The sequence below is a fragment of the Trichomycterus rosablanca genome, chromosome 11, assembly GCF_030014385.1.
Source record: "Trichomycterus rosablanca isolate fTriRos1 chromosome 11, fTriRos1.hap1, whole genome shotgun sequence".
Lineage (NCBI taxonomy): Eukaryota > Metazoa > Chordata > Actinopteri > Siluriformes > Trichomycteridae > Trichomycterus > Trichomycterus rosablanca.
In genome coordinates, this window is record NC_085998.1 from 33,167,147 (window position 1) to 33,190,196 (window position 23,050).

The 23,050-nt window shown below is 36.3% G+C and overlaps 3 protein-coding genes across 5 annotated transcripts; 1 reads left to right on the forward strand and 2 right to left on the reverse strand.

Annotated features, from left to right (window-relative positions):
* Positions 1-1,037: 1,037 nt before the first annotated feature.
* uri1 (URI1 prefoldin like chaperone) lies at positions 1,038-7,850 on the reverse strand. Its single transcript, XM_063004772.1, has 11 exons — positions 7,506-7,850; positions 5,627-5,661; positions 4,995-5,073; positions 4,711-4,846; positions 4,507-4,598; positions 4,357-4,417; positions 3,953-4,130; positions 3,479-3,737; positions 3,205-3,356; positions 2,000-2,234; positions 1,038-1,838 (listed from the first exon to the last, which is right to left on the reverse strand). Exons 1-11 carry the CDS (start codon positions 7,575-7,577, stop codon positions 1,656-1,658), a joined length of 1,482 nt encoding a protein of 493 aa, XP_062860842.1. The 5' UTR covers positions 7,578-7,850; the 3' UTR covers positions 1,038-1,655.
* A 1,358-nt stretch (positions 7,851-9,208) lies between these two features.
* pdf (peptide deformylase, mitochondrial) lies at positions 9,209-13,254 on the forward strand. 2 transcript variants are annotated; one of them, XM_063004217.1, is made up of 3 exons: positions 9,209-9,234; positions 11,841-12,445; positions 12,950-13,254. In XM_063004217.1, the coding sequence occupies exons 2-3, from the start codon at positions 11,866-11,868 to the stop codon at positions 13,105-13,107; spliced, it is 738 nt and encodes a 245-aa protein (XP_062860287.1). In that variant the 5' UTR covers positions 9,209-9,234; positions 11,841-11,865; the 3' UTR covers positions 13,108-13,254. The 2 variants fall into 2 exon arrangements, with proteins under 2 accessions (XP_062860287.1, XP_062860286.1); XM_063004216.1 differs by lacking the exon at positions 9,209-9,234 and adding an exon at positions 9,557-9,588.
* Positions 13,255-13,266: 12 nt separating this feature from the next.
* spata2l (spermatogenesis associated 2-like) lies at positions 13,267-22,379 on the reverse strand. 2 transcript variants are annotated; one of them, XM_063004218.1, is made up of 3 exons: positions 22,308-22,379; positions 17,644-17,980; positions 13,267-16,634 (listed from the first exon to the last, which is right to left on the reverse strand). In XM_063004218.1, the coding sequence occupies exons 2-3, from the start codon at positions 17,977-17,979 to the stop codon at positions 14,964-14,966; spliced, it is 2,007 nt and encodes a 668-aa protein (XP_062860288.1). In that variant the 5' UTR covers position 17,980; positions 22,308-22,379; the 3' UTR covers positions 13,267-14,963. The 2 variants fall into 2 exon arrangements, with proteins under 2 accessions (XP_062860288.1, XP_062860289.1); XM_063004219.1 differs by lacking the exons at positions 17,644-17,980; positions 22,308-22,379 and adding an exon at positions 16,953-17,432.
* Between the last annotated feature and the right edge of the window lie 671 nt (positions 22,380-23,050).

Consider the following 23,050-nt stretch of genomic DNA (forward strand, 5'->3'; position numbering starts at 1 on the left):
TTCAAAAATGTTCTTTTTGTTGATTTTATACCTAAACATAATAACCTCACATTACCAATTCAACTGGTTATTGTGGAATGTTTCAAAACAGTGTACCCTAAACATTTTACTCTTATTTAACCCCTATCCCAACTTTAAGTGTATTGCCTGCAGCAATTCAAAACGTTTATATTTTGACATAACCATCGTCATTTCTTTGTATTTTTTGTTTGCTAAAAAAGGTTCAAGATAACTAACAGATCACAGATTCTTCTTTTCATTGCACTTTACAAAATTCCCACCTTTTCTGGTAATGGGATTTGTATGTTCAAGTTAAGCACCATAGCAAGATTTAGTTTACAGTAGCATAATGTTGTGAAAGCATTGTGGGCCACCCATAAATGTATTTTATCAGAGACGCAGCAGGTCAGAATAAATTGTTGAAAACAAAACATCACTAGTCCAAACATTTATTATAGGTTAAACAAGTTGTTACGGTATTGAATGGCACCTATTGCAGCTCCACTACCACTGAAAATGTTTAATAAACAATATACTTGTAAGAAAACAAATAATTTAATTATAATGTGGTTTGACCTCGAGGTGTGCTTGACCAGTCTTGCCTTGCTGCAACACTAAAATTTAAGATTTATCGCCCTCTAGCGGCAGCACACCTACAAAACAGCGGTAAAGCTGACAAGAACTTGAGGTACACTGTGGCCAAAAGTATTTGGACATCTGACCATGAGCTTGTTGGATATCCCATTTCAAAAATTAAGATATTAAGATAGTGACCTCTATGTGATTTTTTCAGCTACAAGAGCAACAACTTCAGCCTTCTTCAGAGAAGTTCAGTTTGGTTGAAATTTAGTTTCATCTGGGCATCGAGAGTGTTACAGAAATCAAATTATAAATCAAAAGATATTAATAAAAAAACTATTTATGCTGCTTTTTGTTTTCAGCTGCATTTTATTTACCATCCCAAATTTTTAGATTTGTGATTGTAAAACTGCCTGCTTAAATTAAGCTTGACAAACAGGATTCCAGTGAACAATACATTTAATAGGCAAATTAATTTATTTTTCTTTCTGTTAACATGTGTATTCAATCACAAAACCTTGTCTACATTCAAAAACTGGAAACACAACAAATTACTTTTTTAAACTTTTTTTTAACTCTACAAAACACCTTAATGAGACAGATCATCAAAGCAGCACTTTAATCACTGCACCCTTTAATAATAACCTTATCAAATAAGAGCATGTGTGTAGCATGGGACAGTGATATTCCTAAAGCTACTCTTACATTCACATTGATCATGTATGCGCTTTAGAGAAATACACAAAGCGAAGGTAGTACATAAGTGTGAAAGGAGATAGGTGGATTAGTCTCAGTTTAAAATGTGCACTGCTAATTCAGCAGAGAAAAGGCCAAACAGTTGTGCAGAGCAACTCCTCCTACTGGCATGACCGTTTCATAACAGAATAATTTATAAAAACGCATAGAACAAAGTATATTTAGTTGAAACTGACTGAACTGGCACAAAAAAGATGGCACAGAAGTGCAGTACAGAGCGACAAAGAGAGCAGCAGGACGAAAGTGTAGAACTAAAGTCACGCCTAGTATTACAGTCGTTCAAAAAGAATTGAAAAAGGAACTGTTTGATCTCAAGGGAATCACTTCTGTTGCTGCCGGGCAGCTTTAAACTTTGACACCCTCTTTGGCAGCTCCTGGGTTGGTTCTAAGCCCAGCTCTTCTTGCTTTCTTTCAGGTATTGTTGGTAGAGCAGGAGCTGCGATGGTCAGGTGAGGTATCACTGAGGGCAGTGGATCCTTCTCAATCACTGTGCCTGAAAATGCCTATAAGCCAGAGAAGAGGTAGCATATGAAATTAGTTAGCATTTTAGTTAGCCCTGTACCACCGAAGTGCTTTTTTGTTCATTTTTAAGGGTTAATTAGCATGCAAAAGCATGTCAACAGTATAGTTCAAGTTAAACTGACAGAGCTACAGTGTTCAGTACCTCAAATCGGCCATTAGGGTAAAGGCTTATGTTAGCTGAACTGTCCTCTTCGGTTATGCCGTCACTGTGAGTGGCATCATCATGGCTGAGTGAACGGTTAACAAAAGCGCGACGCTCCTCAAAATCAGCTGTGCTGCTCTCACTGGTATCACTGCACACACTGTTCTCCCGGCTGCGTGATTTTAAAATCGATTTTCTCGGGACTGGCTCACCATTCACCACGTCCACAAATACCCTGCATGCACACAAACACCAGTGATGTTTTTAAGAATTTTTCAATTACTTATTACTAATTACTATGACTAATACCTGACAATAGTGTGTGCCAGTTCATTGCTTTTTTTCCAAATGCAAGTAAGTCCAGTCATAACATTTTTTTTCACTGCACAACAAGAAGCAGTGAAATAAAACTTACCAAAGTTGCTACCTGACAGGGTTTTTGCATTTTGTCAACATCAAGCAAAAACTAGCAGGTTAGATTAGCACCATTAATGATAAAAACAAAAACAGATACACTATATATACAAAGGTATTGGGACACCCATTCTAATTATTGAATTCCTGTGTTTTAGCCACAACAATTGCTAACATGTATAATGAATTATATAAAGGACAGTATATCCTAAGGTCTATAAAGACATAAAAAAGCTTGCTTTAAAGAAACTCCAGTGGCCTTTACAGAGCTCTGATGTCAGCTTTACTGAACAGCTTAAAAATGAACTGTAACATCAGTCAAGGCTTACTTGAGAAACATCAGTGCCCAGCCATTCAAATGCTCTTTCAACAGGCACAAATTCCTACAGACAGTTTTTTTTAGAAGCCTTCTCAGAAGAGTGGCTGTAGCTAAAAATGATCACAAATAGATCACTATTTTAATACCACTTGTTTTTGAAAGGAGATGTCCAACAGGCGTCCATACAGTGTATTTCTGTACATGTGCTTTTGCACTGTGTTACAATAGGTTTTCATAAATGAGACAAAGGAAAATTGAAAAGAATAAAACTAGCTAAAATTAAACTTAGGTATCCTTAAATCCAGTTGCACCTTAGTACTAAACCTTTAGTAGAAAACACATCATTATATAAAAAAAAAAAACTCCCCCCACCACACCCACACAATTTCAGTTTTCTGGCCTCAGTAGTTCCAGTTTTTAGTTGCAGTGGAAAATGCACCCTTAATTCGTCAAAACTAAAAATGGACTCTACCTGTAGATATCAGATGGAGTTGTGATTTTATGATGTTCATGAAGGTTGTGGCCATTGCTTTTGCCATTCTTCTTCTTCCGCTTGGCTTGTTCTTTCTGCTCTTTTTTCTCACTAAACTTCAGAGTCATGTTCTTTCCTGTGTTTATTCGCACCTAAACCACAGAGAAGATAAACACTTCATAACTTCTCCTACAACCCAACACAGTCAATCAGTCAGTTCCTGGTTTACTCTGCATCATCTGACTAGAAAATAAAGGTATTCAAGATTTCTCACCTTTTTAGGCTCCACTGTGTGATTGAAGTAAATAGTTGGCAGACCATTGCTTTCTTCCATTTCAGCTATGTCTTCATCTTGCTCATCCTCATTAAGGTGTGGTATGATGCCATTGACCTGGTCTGTGTGAGAGGCAGGAGCATGGTCCTCGTGACCATTAACCTTGAATGACTCGGCTGAATCTGCCTCCTTCTCTTCCTCTGATGATGAGGAGGAGGAGGAAGTCGTGTCCTCTCCGTTAGTATCAGTGCTGTCTAGCCTAACACACAAAAACAACAAAGAAGAGTAGATGCACAGTGAATAATCAGCAAAACATTGGCACCCTGAGTAGAGATGGGAACAATGAAGTATTTGTGGTTAATTCAAGTTATACCGACGAAGATCGAAACCCTCGCTGAAGGCACTTTAGTGGGACATTGTATGTCATCCTTTAAAAAAGTGTTTACTTTCAAACAGGAGATGAGTTTATCTCACCTGTCTCTTTCATCCTGCTCCTCCTCCAACCGATCCAGCTCATCAAGTCGAGCCCACAGCTCCTCCTCAGACAGTTTTTCTTTAAAGCTTTCACCATTTTGTCTTGTTTCTTCCTCTAGCTGCACCACATATTCCTCCTTAGGCTTAGAGTTGGGCATATGGGCCATCCGATGCTTACCTGACAAACATCACAAATAAGAAACATTTACTGTATAGCAAAGGAAAGCATTTAAGCTTTTTCTATAAGGCGTCCCTATTATGTCTGGTTCCTCTTAAGGTTTCTTTTTTGTAATATTTTATTGAGTCTTTCCTCACATGCAGTGGAAGAAACAGTCCAAATATTCATAATCCATGACAAATATAAACTGTGCGGTTCGGTCCAGCAATTTCATGTTCAGCGTTACCTTTGTTAACTACTTTCTCTTTTCCAACTTCTTCTCTGATGTCAATAAAATCCCCTGTGTCCTGTAAAAAGTGATAGCATTGTTAGACCACAAACACACCAACCAACACACAGACAAACAAACAATCACTTGATAAACTAAGGGGCTTACACCAGTCATCCGTTCAAGATTTTCAGTAAATCCAGCTCTGTCCTGAAAGTTTTTCATTGTTTTGTGCAAATCATCAAGTTTATTCTTGACATCTGAAGGAACAGAAGACATTTGTGCTGTTTTTCATATCTCTCTTTCTGCAGAATAATGTATGTTTCCCATTGCGTATTAAAAATAGTATTAAAAAAATCAAGTCTAACTCACATATCTTTCTGTGTTCTACCAGTTTGTGGGCCTGCTTAGACGAGCACTTTGCAAACCAGTTATCACCCAGAAGAACTGTCAGCTCATTGGTGTGAATCAGCTTCCCAGGCATGAAAGCCAAAGAGCTGAATGGTACCTTACAGTGTCAAAACACAGAGCAAATACCTTACATACGTTCATCAAGCACTTTATCAAGGCACCTCCATAATTCACAGCAGAAGAGTTACATAGGAATGTACATAACATAAAATACAAAGTTATAATTTTGTGTACATTTTATATACCATTATATCATAAGAAAGCTTATCGGGCAAGGTGGTGAGGCGCTCCTGCAGACTGTTATAATCATTCTCCACCTTTTTCCTGGTATAGAAAAGTAAAATGTGTTACATAGGATAGGTTACACAGTTACAATACAGAATATTATTTATTAGACAGCTCATGAAACTGTATCTTTACAAGAAACACCAAACACTTGAACACCTGTGTATGCACAAAAACTTTAAATACATTTTTTATTGTAGCTGGAAACTTAAAACACACTTATTAACCCCTCTAGGAATATGCAATAGCATAATTTATCTACATTTTCAAATGCCACACCATATCCTTATTAAATGTAAAGACAGATAAAAATGCACACCATGCAACATTAATGTGGACCACAAATGAAAGTCTTGTCCTAGAAATGTCTTTTTTCTTCCCTTTACAAATGATAATGTTCTTTGCTCATAATTTTTCACTATAAAATGTAGCCATCATAAATATTTGTTTCCAAAAAAGATCTACACAATATGCATCATGTATACAGGACTGGGTTTACATGCTTAATAAACATAACAGTGCTCAGTAAATAAGAATGATACATTTTAAAAAAGTGATAAAAAAAAAAGAATGAGGGGCTTGAATGACTTACCAGTGTGCTATCTGACTTTTGCAGTCTTTCACCACCTGTTATTGGGACAGTTACACATGGTTTATAAGTAAGTCACTTCTGGGATACTTAAAGCACTAATGGAAATAAATTCTATTTTCCTTACAAAGTAAGCTATTTTAGAAAAATCAGCCAATTGGTAATCACTTACCGCTAGAAAATGTCACATTTACCCTGAAAAATCTAAAATGAAATGTGAACTTCCCAGTAGCATGGTACAATGTAAATGTACAACCAAAGCTGATATTGATTTAAAGAACACAATTAACACTATTTTACTCATTTATACATTTCATTTATGTGAAAAATACCTTTATGTACCTTTGCTTGACCAAAGTGGGTTTATATACAGTATGTTTGGGCACCCCTGGTCATATAACATATTTGGTAATTTTTCTGTATTAAAAGAAGCAAACATAGATGTTAAAATAAAGTTAATTTAACCACACCGCATTTTTAAACACTTATGAAACCAATCAGAAGCTTCATAGATTTGGTTGCATGAAAGTCCAAGTGTAACCTAACATGATCAGGATCAGCATAAGCAATAGCAAGTATTTAGTTGGGGTCATACACCGTTACTGAAATCTGAAGCGAGAGAGAAGCATTCCCTGGAGTTCTGAATCACATTTTATCTGGTGCATAAATCCAATTTTGCTGGATGCCAGAAGAAGTGAAGGTCAAGTCTGGTTTGTGGCAACTTTGATGGTTTAGGCTAAGCCCTCCCGAGTTCCTCTACAAAAACACCCCACACACAAAGAGTAAAATATGTTGAATATGTTGGGGTGTTTTGTAGAGGAACTTAGCCTAAACCCTTTAGGGCTTAGCTTAAACCATCAAAGTTACCTGGTCAACTGGTCAACCTATGAAGCTGGTGTGGTTTTAAATGTTCACAAAACAACAAAACACAGTTTTAAGCATTGCTTTGTACCTCAGATTGATAAATATTAGTAAGTGCAATTATTTATTTAGTATATTTAGTAATCAGAGCTTATTTTATTTTATTTTCTATTTATGAATCAGAGCAGTGTCGAGCAATTGTACTAAGTTAAGGGGCGGCACGGTGGCTCAGTGGGTAGCACTGTCGCCTCACAGCAAGAAGGTCCTGGGTTCGAACCCCAGGTGGACCGGTCCGGGTCCTTTCTGTGTGGAGTTTGCATGTTCTCCCCGTGTCTGCGTGGGTTTACTCCGGATGCTCCGGTTTCCTCCCACAGTCCAAAGACATGCAAATGAGGTGAATTGAAGATACTAAATTGTCCATGACTGTGCTTGATATAAACTTGTGAACTGATAAACCTTGTGTAATGAATAACTACCGTTCTGTCATGAATGTAACCAAAGTGTAAAACATGACGTTAAAATCATAATAAACTAAGTTAAGATTCATTTGACAAACGCCCTCCTACACTGCAAGCACAAGTTATCTGGTAACGGTTTACCTTTATTAAAGCATGGGACAACTGAAATTTTAATGAAAATGAAAATAAGCATTTGTCTTTAACAAGTCTGTGTCCCTTCTGTATTTTTCTGTACTGGTTTCAGTTTTTGGATTGGAGTCAGAATCGGAGTCAGAATCGGAGTCAGAATCGGAGTCGGATCCGAACAGCCCTACTACCCAGCCTGCCTGGCTAACTGTGCAACGTGAGAGTACCTGGAACTTTCCAGAAAATCCAAATCCAGCAAACAACCCGTAAAGTAGCATGTGTGCAAACTCTGACAAAGCTTTTAAAGGATTTAATAATGAACATGTCCAGGTTGAGAAACACACTACTGCTGCAATCTCTCCCTTTTAGAATTGCTTTTAAACAGCTCAAGCAGACATGTGCGTCCCTGCGTGAAGTAAAAGTAAAAATGATGTTACCTCTCTGTGTTCCTCTTTTAATCTCTCTATGCCCTCCGGCAGATTGTTCCCAGTTCCCACTTCTCCGGCCATACTTAACTGTAATCCTCCCTCAACAGAGTAAAAATGTTTAAATATCCGAAATCACTCAGGGGTTTGAAGTCCTATAGAAATGTTTATGAATGGCCTTGAATGTATTCCTGAATCCTGATCGCTGTTTAGTCATCAACGAAGCCGTAGAAGCGATCCAATCCGAGATTGAGACCATTTCACACGTGCATTGTACAAAATCGATCTTTATGAAGAAAAATTCTTTTGTTGTTATCGTCTAGGTCCTCAGCAGCGATCAATCTGCGCCATGTTCGTCTCTCAACAACAACACCGTCACAGCCACGTGATGTTGTATCGAGAAGCGTATAGGTGCGTTCAATTTACGCAGACTTGTGCGCGACAAATTACAATCTGGAAATTGGTCGTGTTGTTTGTATTTAAATATCAACGATTGTATTTATGTTATCTTAGAACTAATCTTAGAATTAAAGTTCTGTACTCAAAAATTGCAAGTAAATATAGCTTAACGACCAGGAGACACATTAAACAAAAACATACAGCCTTCACACCATGTTACAGGCCTACTTTCCAACGTTTATCCATCAGCACATATGGACATGCAGCTATATCCTGGTAATATATTGCAAAAATGACCAGAATAATACCACACATTGCAATACTGTAAAGTCATCAAGTAATTCACCAAAATGTTTGGTGGGAAAGTCAATAATTAAAGTATTGCTGAATCCTGATCGCTGTTTAGTCATCAACGAAGCCATAGAAGCGATCAAAAAGTTTGTTGGGAAAGTCAATAATTAAAGGCTGTTTTAGGGATACACATATTGACCTTTATCACTGGTCTACAAAACCCTAGACCAGTTATGGTTGGAAAAAAAAAGAACACAAATAATTCTGGTCAGGTTGGGTCCAGCACCCTCTGGAAACACTGGGCACAAGCCTTCTCATTGGACAAGACAATAATTCATTACAAGGCATTACACACACCTGTAAATGTATTCACACATTTACATCTAAGGGCACTCTGGATTCACTTTCTGTGTATAATACTACATTTATTAACAAATAATGAATCATTCATTTTTATTCTGATCCTGATAGGGTGCTAATCTATTGCAGGACACCACATGCTTCCACTTTCACTCCCTCACTTTTTCCCTTTACACTATTACAGACAGTAACCAGGATGTTAAGTGCATCATTGTTCATGCAACTTCCTTAAATAAATAAATAAATAAATATTGCATTAATATTGTGATAAAACTAAAATAATTGTTTCGGCTGTTCCCATTAAGGGTGGATTATTTGTCTGCCTTTTTGATGTGGCACAGTGTTTTCCTGTTAATCCGGGCTTGGGACCACCACCAAGTGTGAACTAATATGTGTTCCCCAATGCCTGGGTTCATATAATGTCATGCTGTTTTTTTGAGCCCAGCTTGGAGTTTAAATCCCTGAACTTGGGCAGTGTGGTTCTTATCATTAAGCCACACCAAGTTCCTATACATTTATTGTGATAAAATTATTTTATAATCTAGTAAAATATTTCTAATTTTGGACTGTATCCTGCAACTCTTTTAGTAATTTGAGTAGCTCATTATACAAACTTAGGTACTTTTATTTTGAAAAGTTGAATGACCGTAACCTCTGGCCATGCTGGATATCATGGAAGACATCAGGCAAGGTAAATGAAAGAAAAACGATTTTGCAAATTGCATGCTCACGATTACTCACAGTGAAATAATATATCGTTCTCAGACTTGCAGTTAATTATTTAAGTAAAAACAAAGTTAAATAATCAAAAACAATAGCTTTGTATCTGATGTTAGCTTTTCAGACATGTACAGTTCATTAATGTGAGCCACAATTAAACTAACAGATTACAATTAAAAAGAAAAAGTTTCGTATTTTCATATCGACTTTTCACAATTTATTTTTTTAACAAATAATTCTTAACAAATGTATTAATTAAGATACCGGTTGCACTGTTCTGTTTGCACTGTTCAACCATGTGTAAATATCCATATTGTTTCACCATGTAAATTCACTCATATTTCTTATCATTCTTTTTTTTATAAATCTATTAATCTACACTAGTAAGATAGATGTATGTATGTTTGTCATGGCAGTTTTTAAATTTCCATGATGTCATTGAATAATTCTATCAAAATTAACAAATCTAAATCCTTTTATATGGTTATTGTTGTTTTTTTGAAAATCTGCTGGTGATAAATATACATGCAGCCACTGTCCAAGCAGCAGAGGAATTGTGTTAGGAAATGGGGAAAATAGGCTGGGAGGAAAATGCAACAGCAAAAAATACACAGAACAATGGGCAGACTAAGAACTGTCACCTTATGCTAAGCTAAAATTTGTAATCCAAAATAGTCATACCAGATGGTTTACAATTCTTATTATTTTATGTTTTCTTCATAGTAAATCTACGTTATTCTATTGTCATTTTTATTGAAGTTGTTTCTCTAACTATTTATGAGAAAGCATAATAATGTGTATTATATTTAAACAATACTTTGCCAGTTTAAAGTGGAACACATTCAGGTTGCTGTTTGTAGTTGTAAACGTTTCATATTTATGTATGTGTTGTGTATTTTTGTACTATATCACATATGACCATTGGCATTTTAAATGTGGTATTATCCAGTAGCCATTTTTCTATGTACAGTGGTGTTCAAAAAAATAGCAGTCCAACACCATTAACCTGATAAATCAATGTTTTTAGTAGAAGTGATATTTCTACATAGCAAAAAATTTACTTGAAAGTGTAGTAGAGTAATGAAAACAAAACAAACCCAACAATTAGGACGTGCATGCTGCTCATTCTGAGTAATCGAAGCATTGATTGAAAGGGGCTTGTTCAAAATAATAGCAGTGAGGATTTCAATTGGTGAAGTCGTTCATTCTGCAGAAGAATGGGTGTCAATTTTGTCCCTTATTTAAGGTAGGAGGGTGGCAAATGTTGGTCATAGCGCATTTCCTTCTGAAATACTGGATAAAATGGGTTGTTCCAGACATTGTTCTGATGAACAGCGTACTTTGATTAAAAGGTTGATTGTAGAGGGAAAAACATACAGAGAAGTGCAGCAAATTATTGGCTGCTCAGCTAAAATGATCTCAAATGCCTTGAAGAGACAACCAAAACCTGAAAGATGCAAAAGGAAGTGTGGAACTACTGTTCGAATGGATCGAAGAATAGCCAAAATGGCAAAGGGTCAGCCAATAATCACCTCCAGAAAGATCAAGGAACATCTGAAGTTCCCAGTGAGTACAGAAGATGATTAAGTGCCAGCAAGAACTTCTTGCAAAGTCCCATTTAAGAAAAAGACATGTCCTGAATGGGTTAACATTTGCCAAGGAACACATTGACTGCTCCAAAGAGAAATGGCTCAACATTTTGTGGACTGATGAAAGCAAAATTGTTCTTTTTGGGTCTAGTGGCCGTAGACAGTATGTCAGACGACCCTCGAGCACTGAATTCAAGCCAAAGTTCACTGTGAAGACAGTAAAGCATGGTGGTACAAAATGATGATATGGGGATGTTTTTCATACCATGGTGTTATGCCTATTTATGGCATATGAGGGATCATGGATCAGTTTAAATATATCAGAATACTTGAGGAGATCATGTTGCCCTATGTCGAAGAAGAAATGTCCTTAAAATGGGTGTTTTAACATGACAATGACCCAAAACATCTTGGTTACAGACAAACAAGATTGAGGTAATAGAGTGACCAGCCCAATCCCCTGACTTCAATCCCATAGAGAACTTGTGTTCTGATATCTGAAACACGTTTTTTTGAGGCAAAACCCAAAATTGCAGAAGAACTGTGGAATGTCGTCTAATCATACTGGACTGGAATACCTGTTCAGAGGTGCCAGAAGTTGGTCGACTCCATGCAACACAGCTCTCAGAAACAATTGTTATGCCACTAAATATTAATTCAGTAATTTAAAGTAAAGTGAAACCTCAAACATTTTCAGTTTATACAAAAATTTTTTCATGTTATAGATACATTTTTTTTTAAAAGTTTTTAAAGAAAAATGCTGGCACTGCTATTTTTTTTGAACAGCCTAATATTCTGTAAAGGATTAACACAAACTGGCTAAATTTTGTTAATGTTTTGATTTCAGAATTGGAAATAAAAGTTATTATAATGATTTTGTGCTTTATTCACTTTTTTAAAATCACTATTTTTTTTAACACCACTGTATGTATGTACAGTATGTATGTATGTATAATACTAATTCTTGGATATTTACTGCCTGTAACAGGTGCGACAGAGCTGCAGTGTCGTTTATGATCATGACCAGAAATCTGAGGACCTTTTTTCCTTGTGTGTTGAGGATTCCAGTTAGCAATGACTTTCCCTTCACCTGGAATTCTTCCTCTTTCACATTCACTGCACCTGTACGCGGACAGTCCACAAGCGTGAAAACACGCTCATACCTGCAGTATCTGAAACGAAAAGTCATAGCGCCACCTGCTCCTCCTTACAGTCATGTTTGTCAGGTTGGAGATCCAGTGTTGCGGTGCAAAGCTGCAGCTGTGGACCCTGCAGCTATAGAGGGACCTGAGGTCCAGCGTGTGATAAAAAAGATGGTAACAGTAATGCAAAGGCTAAAGTGTGTGGGAATAAGTGCACCACAGGTCGGTGTTCCTCTGCGCATCATCGCTATGGAATATTCAGATAAGATGCTGCAGGACAACTCGCCTGCTACCATCCAGGCCCGGGGTCTGGTCACGGTGCCACTCAAGATATTTGTGAATCCTGAGCTCTCTGTGCTGGATGGACAGACTGTGAGCTTCCAGGAGGCTTGTAAGAGCATCTCAGGCTATTCTGCTTCTGTGCCACGATACATCTCAGTAAAGGTTTCAGGTAATATATTTTTATTATGGTAGGACTACTATACATGACAATGTACACCGTATGGTCAAAAGTATGTGAACACCCGAACCTTAGTTAGCTGGGCATCCCATTTAAGAACCAAAGGCATGAATATGGAGTGAGACAAGAATTTGGAGGGTTTGTTAAAATGGCTCGTCATTTTAAGTTGGAAACATAAAAGTTTATTAAATTGTTTATTTCATCAGTTAGTAATTTTAGCTACATTTAAGAACTGACAGGGGTGTTCAAATACATTTGGCCATATAGTGTAAATCAACAGCTTGTGATTGATGGACATCAAACACAATCATTTTGCTGCTGTAACAGCTTCCTCTGTTCTTGAAAGTCTTTCCACTAGATTTTGAAACACAACTGTAAATGTATTTTATTATTTAGCTATATGAGCATTAATGTGGTTGGGTGATGAGGCCTGCTACAGTTTAAATGCTTTGATATTTAGTAATCTTGCAGTATAATAATTGTCTCTTTCCAAAGGGCTGAATGAAAATGCTGAACCTGTTGCCTGGCAAGCAAGTGGCTGGCCGGCGAGGATACTGCAACATGAAATGGATCATCTCAATGGAATTCTTTATGTTGACCGAATGGACTGTAAAACCTTTATTAATGTGAACTGGGAGCAATACAATGAATAGCAGTTTTATAGCTTCTATTTTGCCATTATTTTGTCTACCAATGTTCTGTTTATTTGTGCTATATAACTGGCCAAGTTATAAGACATGTTGGGTGATTTTCAAACTCAGTGTTGTGTGTTACATAAAATAAAGTAGGTAAACCAGAAAGTTTTGAGGAATGTTTGATAATTTTAATACATTTTTCAAGCACCTTTAGGGCACTCCAAGATTTACAGTGAGTGACAACAATTATTCTGCTGTTTTTGTTATTTAATATAGTTCCAATGCATAAATCCAATTTACATCTATCAAAGAATATGAATATGAAAAAAGCATTTAGACACTATTAAAAATATTAATGTATGTTACAAAAAAATAAAACACATTCCAGATATTATTTATGTGCAAATTACACCTCATGTTTGGAGAAACAAGAGTTAAGTGCTTGATTCAGAAAACACCAAACCCAAGTTGAAGTAAGGAGGTGGGGGCATGATGATATGGGGCAGCTTTTTCTGCAAATAGTTTTGGGTGGGGCATAACATGTTATCAAAGGAAACATGATTAAAGTGACACACTGAGACATATTAAATAAAACTAAATCTCACTGGCCAAGAAACGGAATCTGGAAAACAGATGAACAATTCAACAAGAGGACCTTAAACATACAGCCAAAATAACTCAATACTGTTTTTGTTAAAAAAATGAATAAAAAACCTAAAGAGGTAAGGTGCTTAAATGAGCCAGTTGTTTAATCTTATTTAACCCTTTTCTCCATATCTATTTATTTGTTTATGCTTACTGATAAATGCTACAGTATAATACTATAGTACTGTACAAAGTAAAAAAAACAAAAAACTGGAAGCATAATACATAAAGTGATTACATAATATATACATACAATTATTAAATTAACCATATAGAAACAAATGTAAGCGGTGTAAATAATATATATATATATTTTTTTAACTATTGTAAATTAACTACATTCATTAAAAAGTCATTTAGAAGCAAAATAAACTACAGGCTTATTATGGCAGTTATTACATAAGCCTTTGTGAATGTTAATCCGTCCACCACGCTCATGGTCATGTGTTCACATACTTTTTGGCCATTTAGTAATTATGTCTGCTATTGTGTGGAAACTGGAAAAAAGAATGCATTTTCAATATATATATATATTTTTTTTTCAAAACAAGAAGCAATGAGATCTTGAGCGCTCAGGTTTGAATCTCAGCTCTGCTATTGCCCGGCCAGGTGCTAGCAGACATGATTGGCTATGTCTGAAGGTAAGAAGGCTGAAAGGATTCCTCATTTGTACTGGCTGGTTGAAGGGGCCTTATTTAATCATATTTTTAATAAAATCTTAAAAAACAGCTATGGAGCAACAATAAGCAATTCCAGGATTAGTAAACATAGGATTGCTATACATAGTGCAAACCTGGTTTCTCTATTTTATAGCTCACTAGTCGCTATGTTGTATATTTCTCACAATCCCATGGTTCTAGTTTAAACTGTAATACAACATTTCAAGGTTTTGTGAAAATCAGTTTCTTCCTGCCATGTCTGCATTTCACTCCTGACTACGTCATATAATAAATTTGTCTCACCGGCAGTACTTTGATCAGCAAGGGACAGCAGAATATTTGACTTTGACTTAACTTTGAGCTTAGCAGCAGGAGGTAAAAGTCCAAGCATCAAATCACAAAACAGCACAATGGCAAGAAAAGCAGTACTGTGCCTCTTCATAGGAAATAATGCCACAGCCAGTGCAAAAGTGGTTTGCTGTCTATCATGTGAATGGGAATAAATAAAGGGAATAAATGCACAAATGAATATACATTTAAAACAAGCTAAATAATACAAGAGTTGTTAGTTTAAACATTGGTGGACATAGAAAGCGGCTTGCCACATTTGCACTGCATGGGGTTTTTAAACCAACAATTTTTACAATATTGTTTGAAGCAGTACCCGCATAAAGTGCAAAACTCATGATTTAAGCATTCTGTGCACATTGGTTTAAGGAACTTCATTTCATGCCCTTTGCACAGACTATCACTGCAGTTAGAGGAATGAACTATTCTGCAAGCAAGGCAAAACAAATCAGGCTGCCTGGAAGAGCAGCACTCGTGATAATGCACAAGCATGGATAAAGCCTGGGTCTCTTGTTTGTTTGGTTCTTTCGGGTATTCTAAATCATGACCAGACTTTTGGCAACTCTCCTTTTCCGGACACAGGTGGTCATGGTATTTGTTACAGGTATTGCAGATAACATAGTATTTATCATCTACCCCAAGACACCAATGTCTTTCTGGTGCTTCTGTCATTTTGTCTTGCGGGGGCAGCTGAAGTTTTCCTGTACTGCAATCATGATCAGAAACAGGCATGGATGGAGCCGTGGTTCCTTGTTGGTTTGATTCTATCAGGTATTTCACATCATGACCAGAATTTTGGCATCGCTCATTTTCTGTACAAAGGCAGTTATGGTATTTGTTACAGGTACTGCAGATTACATAGTATTTATCATCTTCCTTAAGACATGCGTGTCTTTCTGGTGCTGCAGTCTTTTCTTCTTGAGGCAGCTGAAGTTTTCCTGTAGGCTGGATATTATGTCCTTGACTTTCACACTTTAAGAATTCATTGCATTTGAAATCATGGATATAATGGCAATCATGGCATACCAAGAAGAAGTCATTTGTGGGGCTCTTCATACAGCGGTGCTGCTTCAAACTATTTTTTGATGTTTTTTCTTGGCCCTGTGGTTGGTCCTCTGCTGTCCTCAGCTGGCACTTTAGCCTAACATCATGTCCTTGCTTTTGGCAATGTTTAAAACAAGGACAGGACTCATCATGAATTTCTTCACACTGGATACACTGACCAGGACATGAGCTAGATGACTGTAAACAATTACACACATGTCTACCTTTTGATGAAACAGCCCCTGCTGCTGGAATTTGTTTTTCATTTTCAAATTTGCTCTGCTGTGTTAATGAGAGCTTTGAAATTTGATCACAGGCCGCCGCCGTCGAGAAGCAAACAGCCTGGGAAGTGTTTTCATTCTTCTCTCTTTTCGCCTGGGACGTGTTACTGTGGGACATGCTAAATGACAAGGCAGACTCTTTTGGTGGAATGTAAGGCAAGCTAGGTGGTGAAGCTAAACTGTCATCTGTGTATATATCAGGTGCATCTACATCTGTCAAATTATTATTAGAACTAACTGGCACAGCCTCTAACATTTTGAATGCATTATCCAGTGCTACGTGAAGGCTGTGGCCGCCCTTCCTATCCTGAATGAGCTGGAGTTCGGACTTAATTGTGCCACCCAAAGTAACCACTGCAGAAAGCAGCAGCTGGCACTCTATACGAGCAGTAAAAAAGGCACATGCCAGCTGGAGAAGAACATCAGCATTAACTGGTTTAGAGCATAGTCTTAGCTCCTCTTCCTCACCAGGACCTGAAGGCTGGTATCCCAACAATCCAAACAGCTCTTTTGCTTGCTTAGATGTAAGAGCAGGTTTGACACTGTGGGTAAACATACCTGAGTACATCTGAAATGAGAGAAGTTGGACTTTTACTAATGATGAAAGGACACAAAACAATAAAATGTATAATTAAACAAAAAAAAATTTCCAGTAAAAAGTCCTGTGTGGCATCCAGTATATCTAAGGTGTCTGAGGAAAAAATGAAGGTTTTAATAAGGTTTAAACCCTGCTGATGGCACCTTTTGATTATTAAAAATAATTTGGAAATTATTCAGGCCACTTGACTTTTTGCACGCTTTATTGTGGTTTAGGTGATTAGGATAGAAAGTCAGCCCTGATCTAAACACCTTGGAATTCAATTGAAATATCCATTGTGAGCCATACCATCTATCCATTGGACGTGCCAGTTCTGGTGTTCTCTGGTGAATGCCAGTCAAGCTGCACGGTGCCTGGCTGTGAGCACAGGTCCCACTAGATTCTCCGCTCTCATTGAATCTCTTTCCAGCAGTTTGTCAAAAAATGCACACCAGTATCCCACTGGTGGTCATTTTGTTGGGCTCTGGCAGTTTTCGCACAAAGGAGCCGATACTGGTACTGCTGCAGGGTCGATGCCCTTCTACGACCCTGTCCAGCTCTCCTTGTGTAACGGCCTGTGTCCTGGTATCTCCTCCATGCTCTTAGACTGTGGTGGAAGACACAGCCGTCTGCAGGGGGCTGCAGGTACTGCCTTATGCTACCAGTAGGTACAAGAAAACTAGCAAAATGCAAAACTAGAGAAGAATCAGTTAGAAAGGATATGGAAAAAATTATTGTCTGTGGCCACCTGCAAAACCGTTCCCTTATTATGGGTTGTCTTGCTGTTGCCTCTCCAGTGCACCTGTTGTCACTTTCATTTGCACTAAAAGTGAAACTGATTCAATCACTTATGCTTTTTAATTGTACAAACTGATATTACTGAAGTTCAATTGATTTGGTGTTATACAGTGACGATTAGGTGTTCCCTACTTTTTGTAGTGTATAAAAAATTAACAGTCACTCAGTTTTAGTGTGACATTCTCATAATTTGCCAACATACCTTTACCACCTTGTATTCTTTCCGCCATGGACACAGATAGAGATTTAGTGCTGCAAGCTCTAGCACCTCAAATGCCTTGGCAAGATGTTCAAGTTTATTTTGGCCTAATACAGTGGGTGATGCTCTCACTGATGCCTCCACCAATGACAGCGTGTCAAACCCAAGTTGGGGATGAAAGTCCTGAGCATTGCCTTTAGACAGAAGTTCCTCCATTTCCTTACACAGTTCTTCATCCTTGCACACCAGATTCCATTGGCCTTGTCGAATCCGCTGGTCCAGGCTGGCCTGATAACGTTTTATATAGCCTGTTGCGTTTCCTCGAATTCCAGTGGTCATACTTTAAAAGCAGAAAGAAATGATTGAAATTCTAACAACCATTTTCACCAGATTTCCTTGAAACTAACTAAACCATTTTCACCAAATTTCCTTTAAACTAACTCAACCATTTTTACCAGACTTCCTTTAAACTAACTCAACCATTTTCACCAGACTTCCTTTAAACTAACTCAACCATTATCACCAGACTTCCTTTAAACTAACTCAACCATTATCACCAGACTTCCTTTAAACTAACTCAACCATTTTCACCAGACTTCCTTTAAACTAACTTAACCATTTTTCACCAGACTTCCTTTAAACTAACTCAACCATTTTTCACCAGACTTCCTTTAAACTAACTTAACCATTTTCACCAGACTTTCTTTAAACTAACTTAACCATTTTCACCAGACTTTCTTTAAACTAACTTAACCATTTTCACCAGACTTCCTTTAAACTAACTCAACCATTTTCACCAGACTTTCTTTAAACTAACTCAACCATTTTTCACCAGACTTTCTTTAAACTAACTCAACCATTTTTCACCAGACTTCCTTTAAACTAACTCAACCATTTTCACCAGACTTTCTTTAAACTAACTTAACCATTTTCACCAGACTTTCTTTAAACTAACTTAACCATTTTCACCAGACTTTCTTTAAACTAACTTAACCATTTTCACCAGACTTTCTTTAAACTAACTTAACCATTTTCACCAGACTTCCTTTAAACTAACTCAACCATTTTCACCAGACTTTCTTTAAACTAACTTAACCATTTTCACCAGACTTTCTTTAAACTAACTTAACCATTTTCACCAGACTTCCTTTAAACTAACTCAACCATTTTCACCAGACTTTCTTTAAACTAACTTAACCATTTTCACCAGACTTCCTTTAAACTAACTCAACCATTTTCACCAGACTTTCTTTAAACTAACTTAACCATTTTCACCAGACTTCCTTTAAACTAACTCAACCATTTTCACCAGACTTTCTTTAAACTAACTTAACCATTTTCACCAGACTTTCTTTAAACTAACTCAACCATTTTCACCAGACTTCCTTTAAACTAACTCAACCATTTTCACCAGACTTTCTTTAAACTAACTTAACCATTTTCACCAGACTTCCTTTAAACTAACTCAACCATTTTCACCAGACTTCCTTTAAACTAACTCAACCATTTTCACCAGACTTCCTTTAAACTAACTCAACCATTATCACCAGACTTCCTTTAAACTAACTCAACCATTATCACCAGACTTCCTTTAAACTAACTCAACCATTTTCACCAGACTTTCTTTAAACTAACTTAACCATTTTCACCAGACTTTCTTTAAACTAACTCAACCATTATCACCATACTTTCTTTAAACTAACTCAACCATTTTCACCAGACTTTCTTTAAACTAACTTAACCATTTTCACCAGACTTTCTTTAAACTAACTTAACCATTTTCACCAGACTTTCTTTAAACTAACTTAACCATTTTCACCAGACTTTCTTTAAAGTAACTTAACCATTTTCACCAGACTTTCTTTAAACTAACTCAACCATTTTCACCAGACTTTCTTTAAACTAACTTAACCATTTTCACCAGACTTCCTTTAAACTAACTCAACCATTTTCACCAGACTTTCTTTAAACTAACTTAACCATTTTCACCAGACTTTCTTTAAACTAACTTAACCATTTTCACCAGACTTTCTTTAAACTAACTCAACCATTTTCACCAGACTTTCTTTAAACTAACTTAACCATTTTCACCAGACTTCCTTTAAACTAACTCAACCATTTTCACCAGACTTCCTTTAAACTAACTCAACCATTTTCACCAGACTTCCTTTAAACTAACTTAACCATTTTCACCAGACTTTCTTTAAACTAACTCAACCATTTTCACCAGACTTCCTTTAAACTAACTCAACCATTTTCACCAGATTTACTTTAAACTAACTCAACCATTATCACCAGATTTACTTTAAACTAACTCAACCATTTTCACCAGACTTCCTTTAAACTAACTTAACCATTTTCACCAGACTTCCTTTAAACTAACTCAACCATTTTCACCAGATTTACTTTAAACTAACTCAACCATTTTCACCAGACTTCCTTTAAACTAACTTAACCATTTTCACCAGACTTCCTTTAAACTAACATAACCATTTTCACCAGACTTCCTTTAAACTAACAACCATTTTCACCAGATTTACTTTAAACTAACTCAACCATTTTCACCAGACTTTCTTTAAACTAACTTAACCATTTTCACCAGACTTCCTTTAAACTAACTCAACCATTTTCACCAGACTTTCTTTAAACTAACTTAACCATTTTCACCAGACTTCCTTTAAACTAACTCAACCATTTTCACCAGACTTTCTTTAAACTAACTCAACCATTTTCACCAGACTTCCTTTAAACTAACTCAACCATTATCACCAGACTTCCTTTAAACTAACTTAACCATTTTCACCAGACTTCCTTTAAACTAACTCAACCATTTTCACCAGACTTCCTTTAAACTAACTCAACCATTATCACCAGACTTCCTTTAAACTAACTCAACCATTTTCACCAGACTTCCTTTAAACTAACTCAACCATTTTCACCAGACTTTCTTTAAACTAACTTAACCATTTTCACCAGACTTTCTTTAAACTAACTTAACCATTTTCACCAGACTTCCTTTAAACTAACTCAACCATTTTCATTTTCACCAGACTTTCTTTAAACTAACTTAACCATTTTCACCAGACTTTCTTTAAACTAACTTAACCATTTTCACCAGACTTCCTTTAAACTAACTCAACCATTTTCACCAGACTTCCTTTAAACTAACTCAACCATTTTCACCAGACTTTCTTTAAACTAACTTAACCATTTTCACCAGACTTTCTTTAAACTAACTTAACCATTTTCACCAGACTTCCTTTAAACTAACTCAACCATTTTCACCAGACTTTCTTTAAACTAACTTAACCATTTTCACCAGACTTTCTTTAAACTAACTCAACCATTTTCACCAGACTTCCTTTAAACTAACTTAACCATTTTCACCAGACTTCCTTTAAACTAACTCAACCATTTTCACCAGACTTTCTTTAAACTAACTCAACCATTTTCACCAGACTTCCTTTAAACTAACTCAACCATTTTCACCAGACTTCCTTTAAACTAACTCAACCATTTTCACCAGACTTCCTTTAAACTAACTCAACCATTTTCACCAGACTTTCTTTAAACTAACTCAACCATTTTCACCAGACTTTCTTTAAACTAACTCAACCATTTTCACCAGACTTCCTTTAAACTAACTCAACCATTTTCACCAGATTTACTTTAAACTAACTCAACCATTTTCACCAGATTTACTTTAAACTAACTCAACCATTATCACCAGACTTCCTTTAAACTAACTCAACCATTTTCACCAGATTTACTTTAAACTAACTCAACCATTTTCACCAGATTTACTTTAAACTAACTCAACCATTTTCACCAGATTTACTTTAAACTAACTCAACCATTTTCACCAGATTTACTTTAAACTAACTTAACCATTTTCACCAGATTTACTTTAAACTAACTCAACCATTTTCACCAGACTTTCTTTAAACTAACTCAACCATTTTCACCAGACTTCCTTTAAACTAACTCAACCATTTTCACCAGATTTACTTTAAACTAACTCAACCATTTTCACCAGATTTACTTTAAACTAACTCAACCATTTTCACCAGATTTACTTTAAACTAACTCAACCATTTTCACCAGATTTACTTTAAACTACACTACTACTACTACTTGCTCTGCCACGTAATTTCTTGAAAGCTCACCTGTTTCCACAGCTAGTGAGAAAATATGCTACAATCAAACAGGAAATTATCTTAGTCTACATATTACTAATAACACGTGGGTAAAAATTTCCACCTTCAATACAGTAAGAAAATTTATTCGAAAATCTTACACAATACATATCACACACATAAAACTCAATTTACGATAAACAAAACAAAACAAAACTTGATGGTGTGCGGAACACCGTGACCTTACCTTAAGTTTGGCTAGCACAGTTAGCAAAAAACGAAAGTGTGAACGAAAATGAAATTATTTATAATTTTAAGCTCTGACTTCTATCTACAGCAAGAACTAATACATTTATAAACAGTTCTAAACACTTATTTAGCTGTTATACCTAAAAATAGTTTTACGCTTCTGACTTTCTTTCCGTTTTATCAGTTTGATTAAAACCAGCCCGCTGAATCAGAACCACTAATCGATACTGAAAGTGTTTAAAACGTCGCTAACATGATACACGCATAAAATAAATAAAGCACCTGGGTTCCGATTGAAGTAGTCAACTCTTCTAAAAGAAAACCTTCAAAAACACAAGTCCAGTCAGACCAGCTCAAACTGAGGTAAAAACAGAAACAACTTTTTCACAACGCAATTTCCGCAACGCGCGTCACAGCACAGCCGGACCAATGGACGAATTCCAAATCCCTCTGTGTTAGAAATCTAGTGTACTACTATATTGTTATTTTATACATCATGTAGTGCACTAGCGTACACATTGTTAATGCATTTGGAAGTAAACCCAACAACAAGCTAGTAAACTACTTTTTTGTCAGACCATAAATTACTAGATAATTTGGAACAATGCAAAAATAAACAGCATGAATAAATAAAGTACCAATAAACATGACCTTTTATTATTGATAATATTATTGCTATTAAAATGTATATACTGTTTGTGTCAGTTAATGTAGAGTAATCCAAAACTAGTATGAAACATCAAGTTTCTCTCTCTCTCTCTTTGTAGCTTTATTAGCATGACTGTTGAACTAGTTACAGTATTGCCAAAGTATTGAAAAGACTCTCTTTCTCCGATTGTTAGGGTACAAATGGTAACCTAAAATATAAATTTAATTTAGACTAATGAAACTATTCTCCACAAGAGGACGCCAAAACACAGAACGCAGGGTTGAAGTTTATTCTACTTCAAAATAATTTATAACGGCAATCCTCGAACCTCTGTGTAGACTAAATGCAGAACAGAGTCAGTAATGAACTAATGATA

Coding starts and splice junctions, on each gene's coding strand:
- uri1 (XM_063004772.1), bottom strand. CDS start 7,577: ATGGCCGGAGAAGTGGGAACTGGGAACAATCTGCCGGAGGGCATAGAG. Junction 4,599..4,710: donor GGTAGAACACAGAAAGATAT/GTGAGTTAGACT, acceptor CTGTTCCTTCAG/ATGTCAAGAATAAACTTGAT. Junction 1,839..1,999: donor ACCCTAATGGCCGATTTGAG/GTACTGAACACT, acceptor TCTGGCTTATAG/GCATTTTCAGGCACAGTGAT.
- pdf (XM_063004216.1), top strand. CDS start 9,560: ATGTGTAAATATCCATATTGTTTCACCAT. Junction 9,589..11,840: donor TATCCATATTGTTTCACCAT/GTAAATTCACTC, acceptor TGCCTGTAACAG/GTGCGACAGAGCTGCAGTGT. Junction 12,446..12,949: donor CATCTCAGTAAAGGTTTCAG/GTAATATATTTT, acceptor CTCTTTCCAAAG/GGCTGAATGAAAATGCTGAA.
- spata2l (XM_063004218.1), bottom strand. CDS start 17,979: ATGACCACTGGAATTCGAGGAAACGCAACAGGCTATATAAAACGTTAT. Junction 16,635..17,643: donor AAGAATACAAGGTGGTAAAG/GTATGTTGGCAA, acceptor CTCTCATTTCAG/ATGTACTCAGGTATGTTTAC.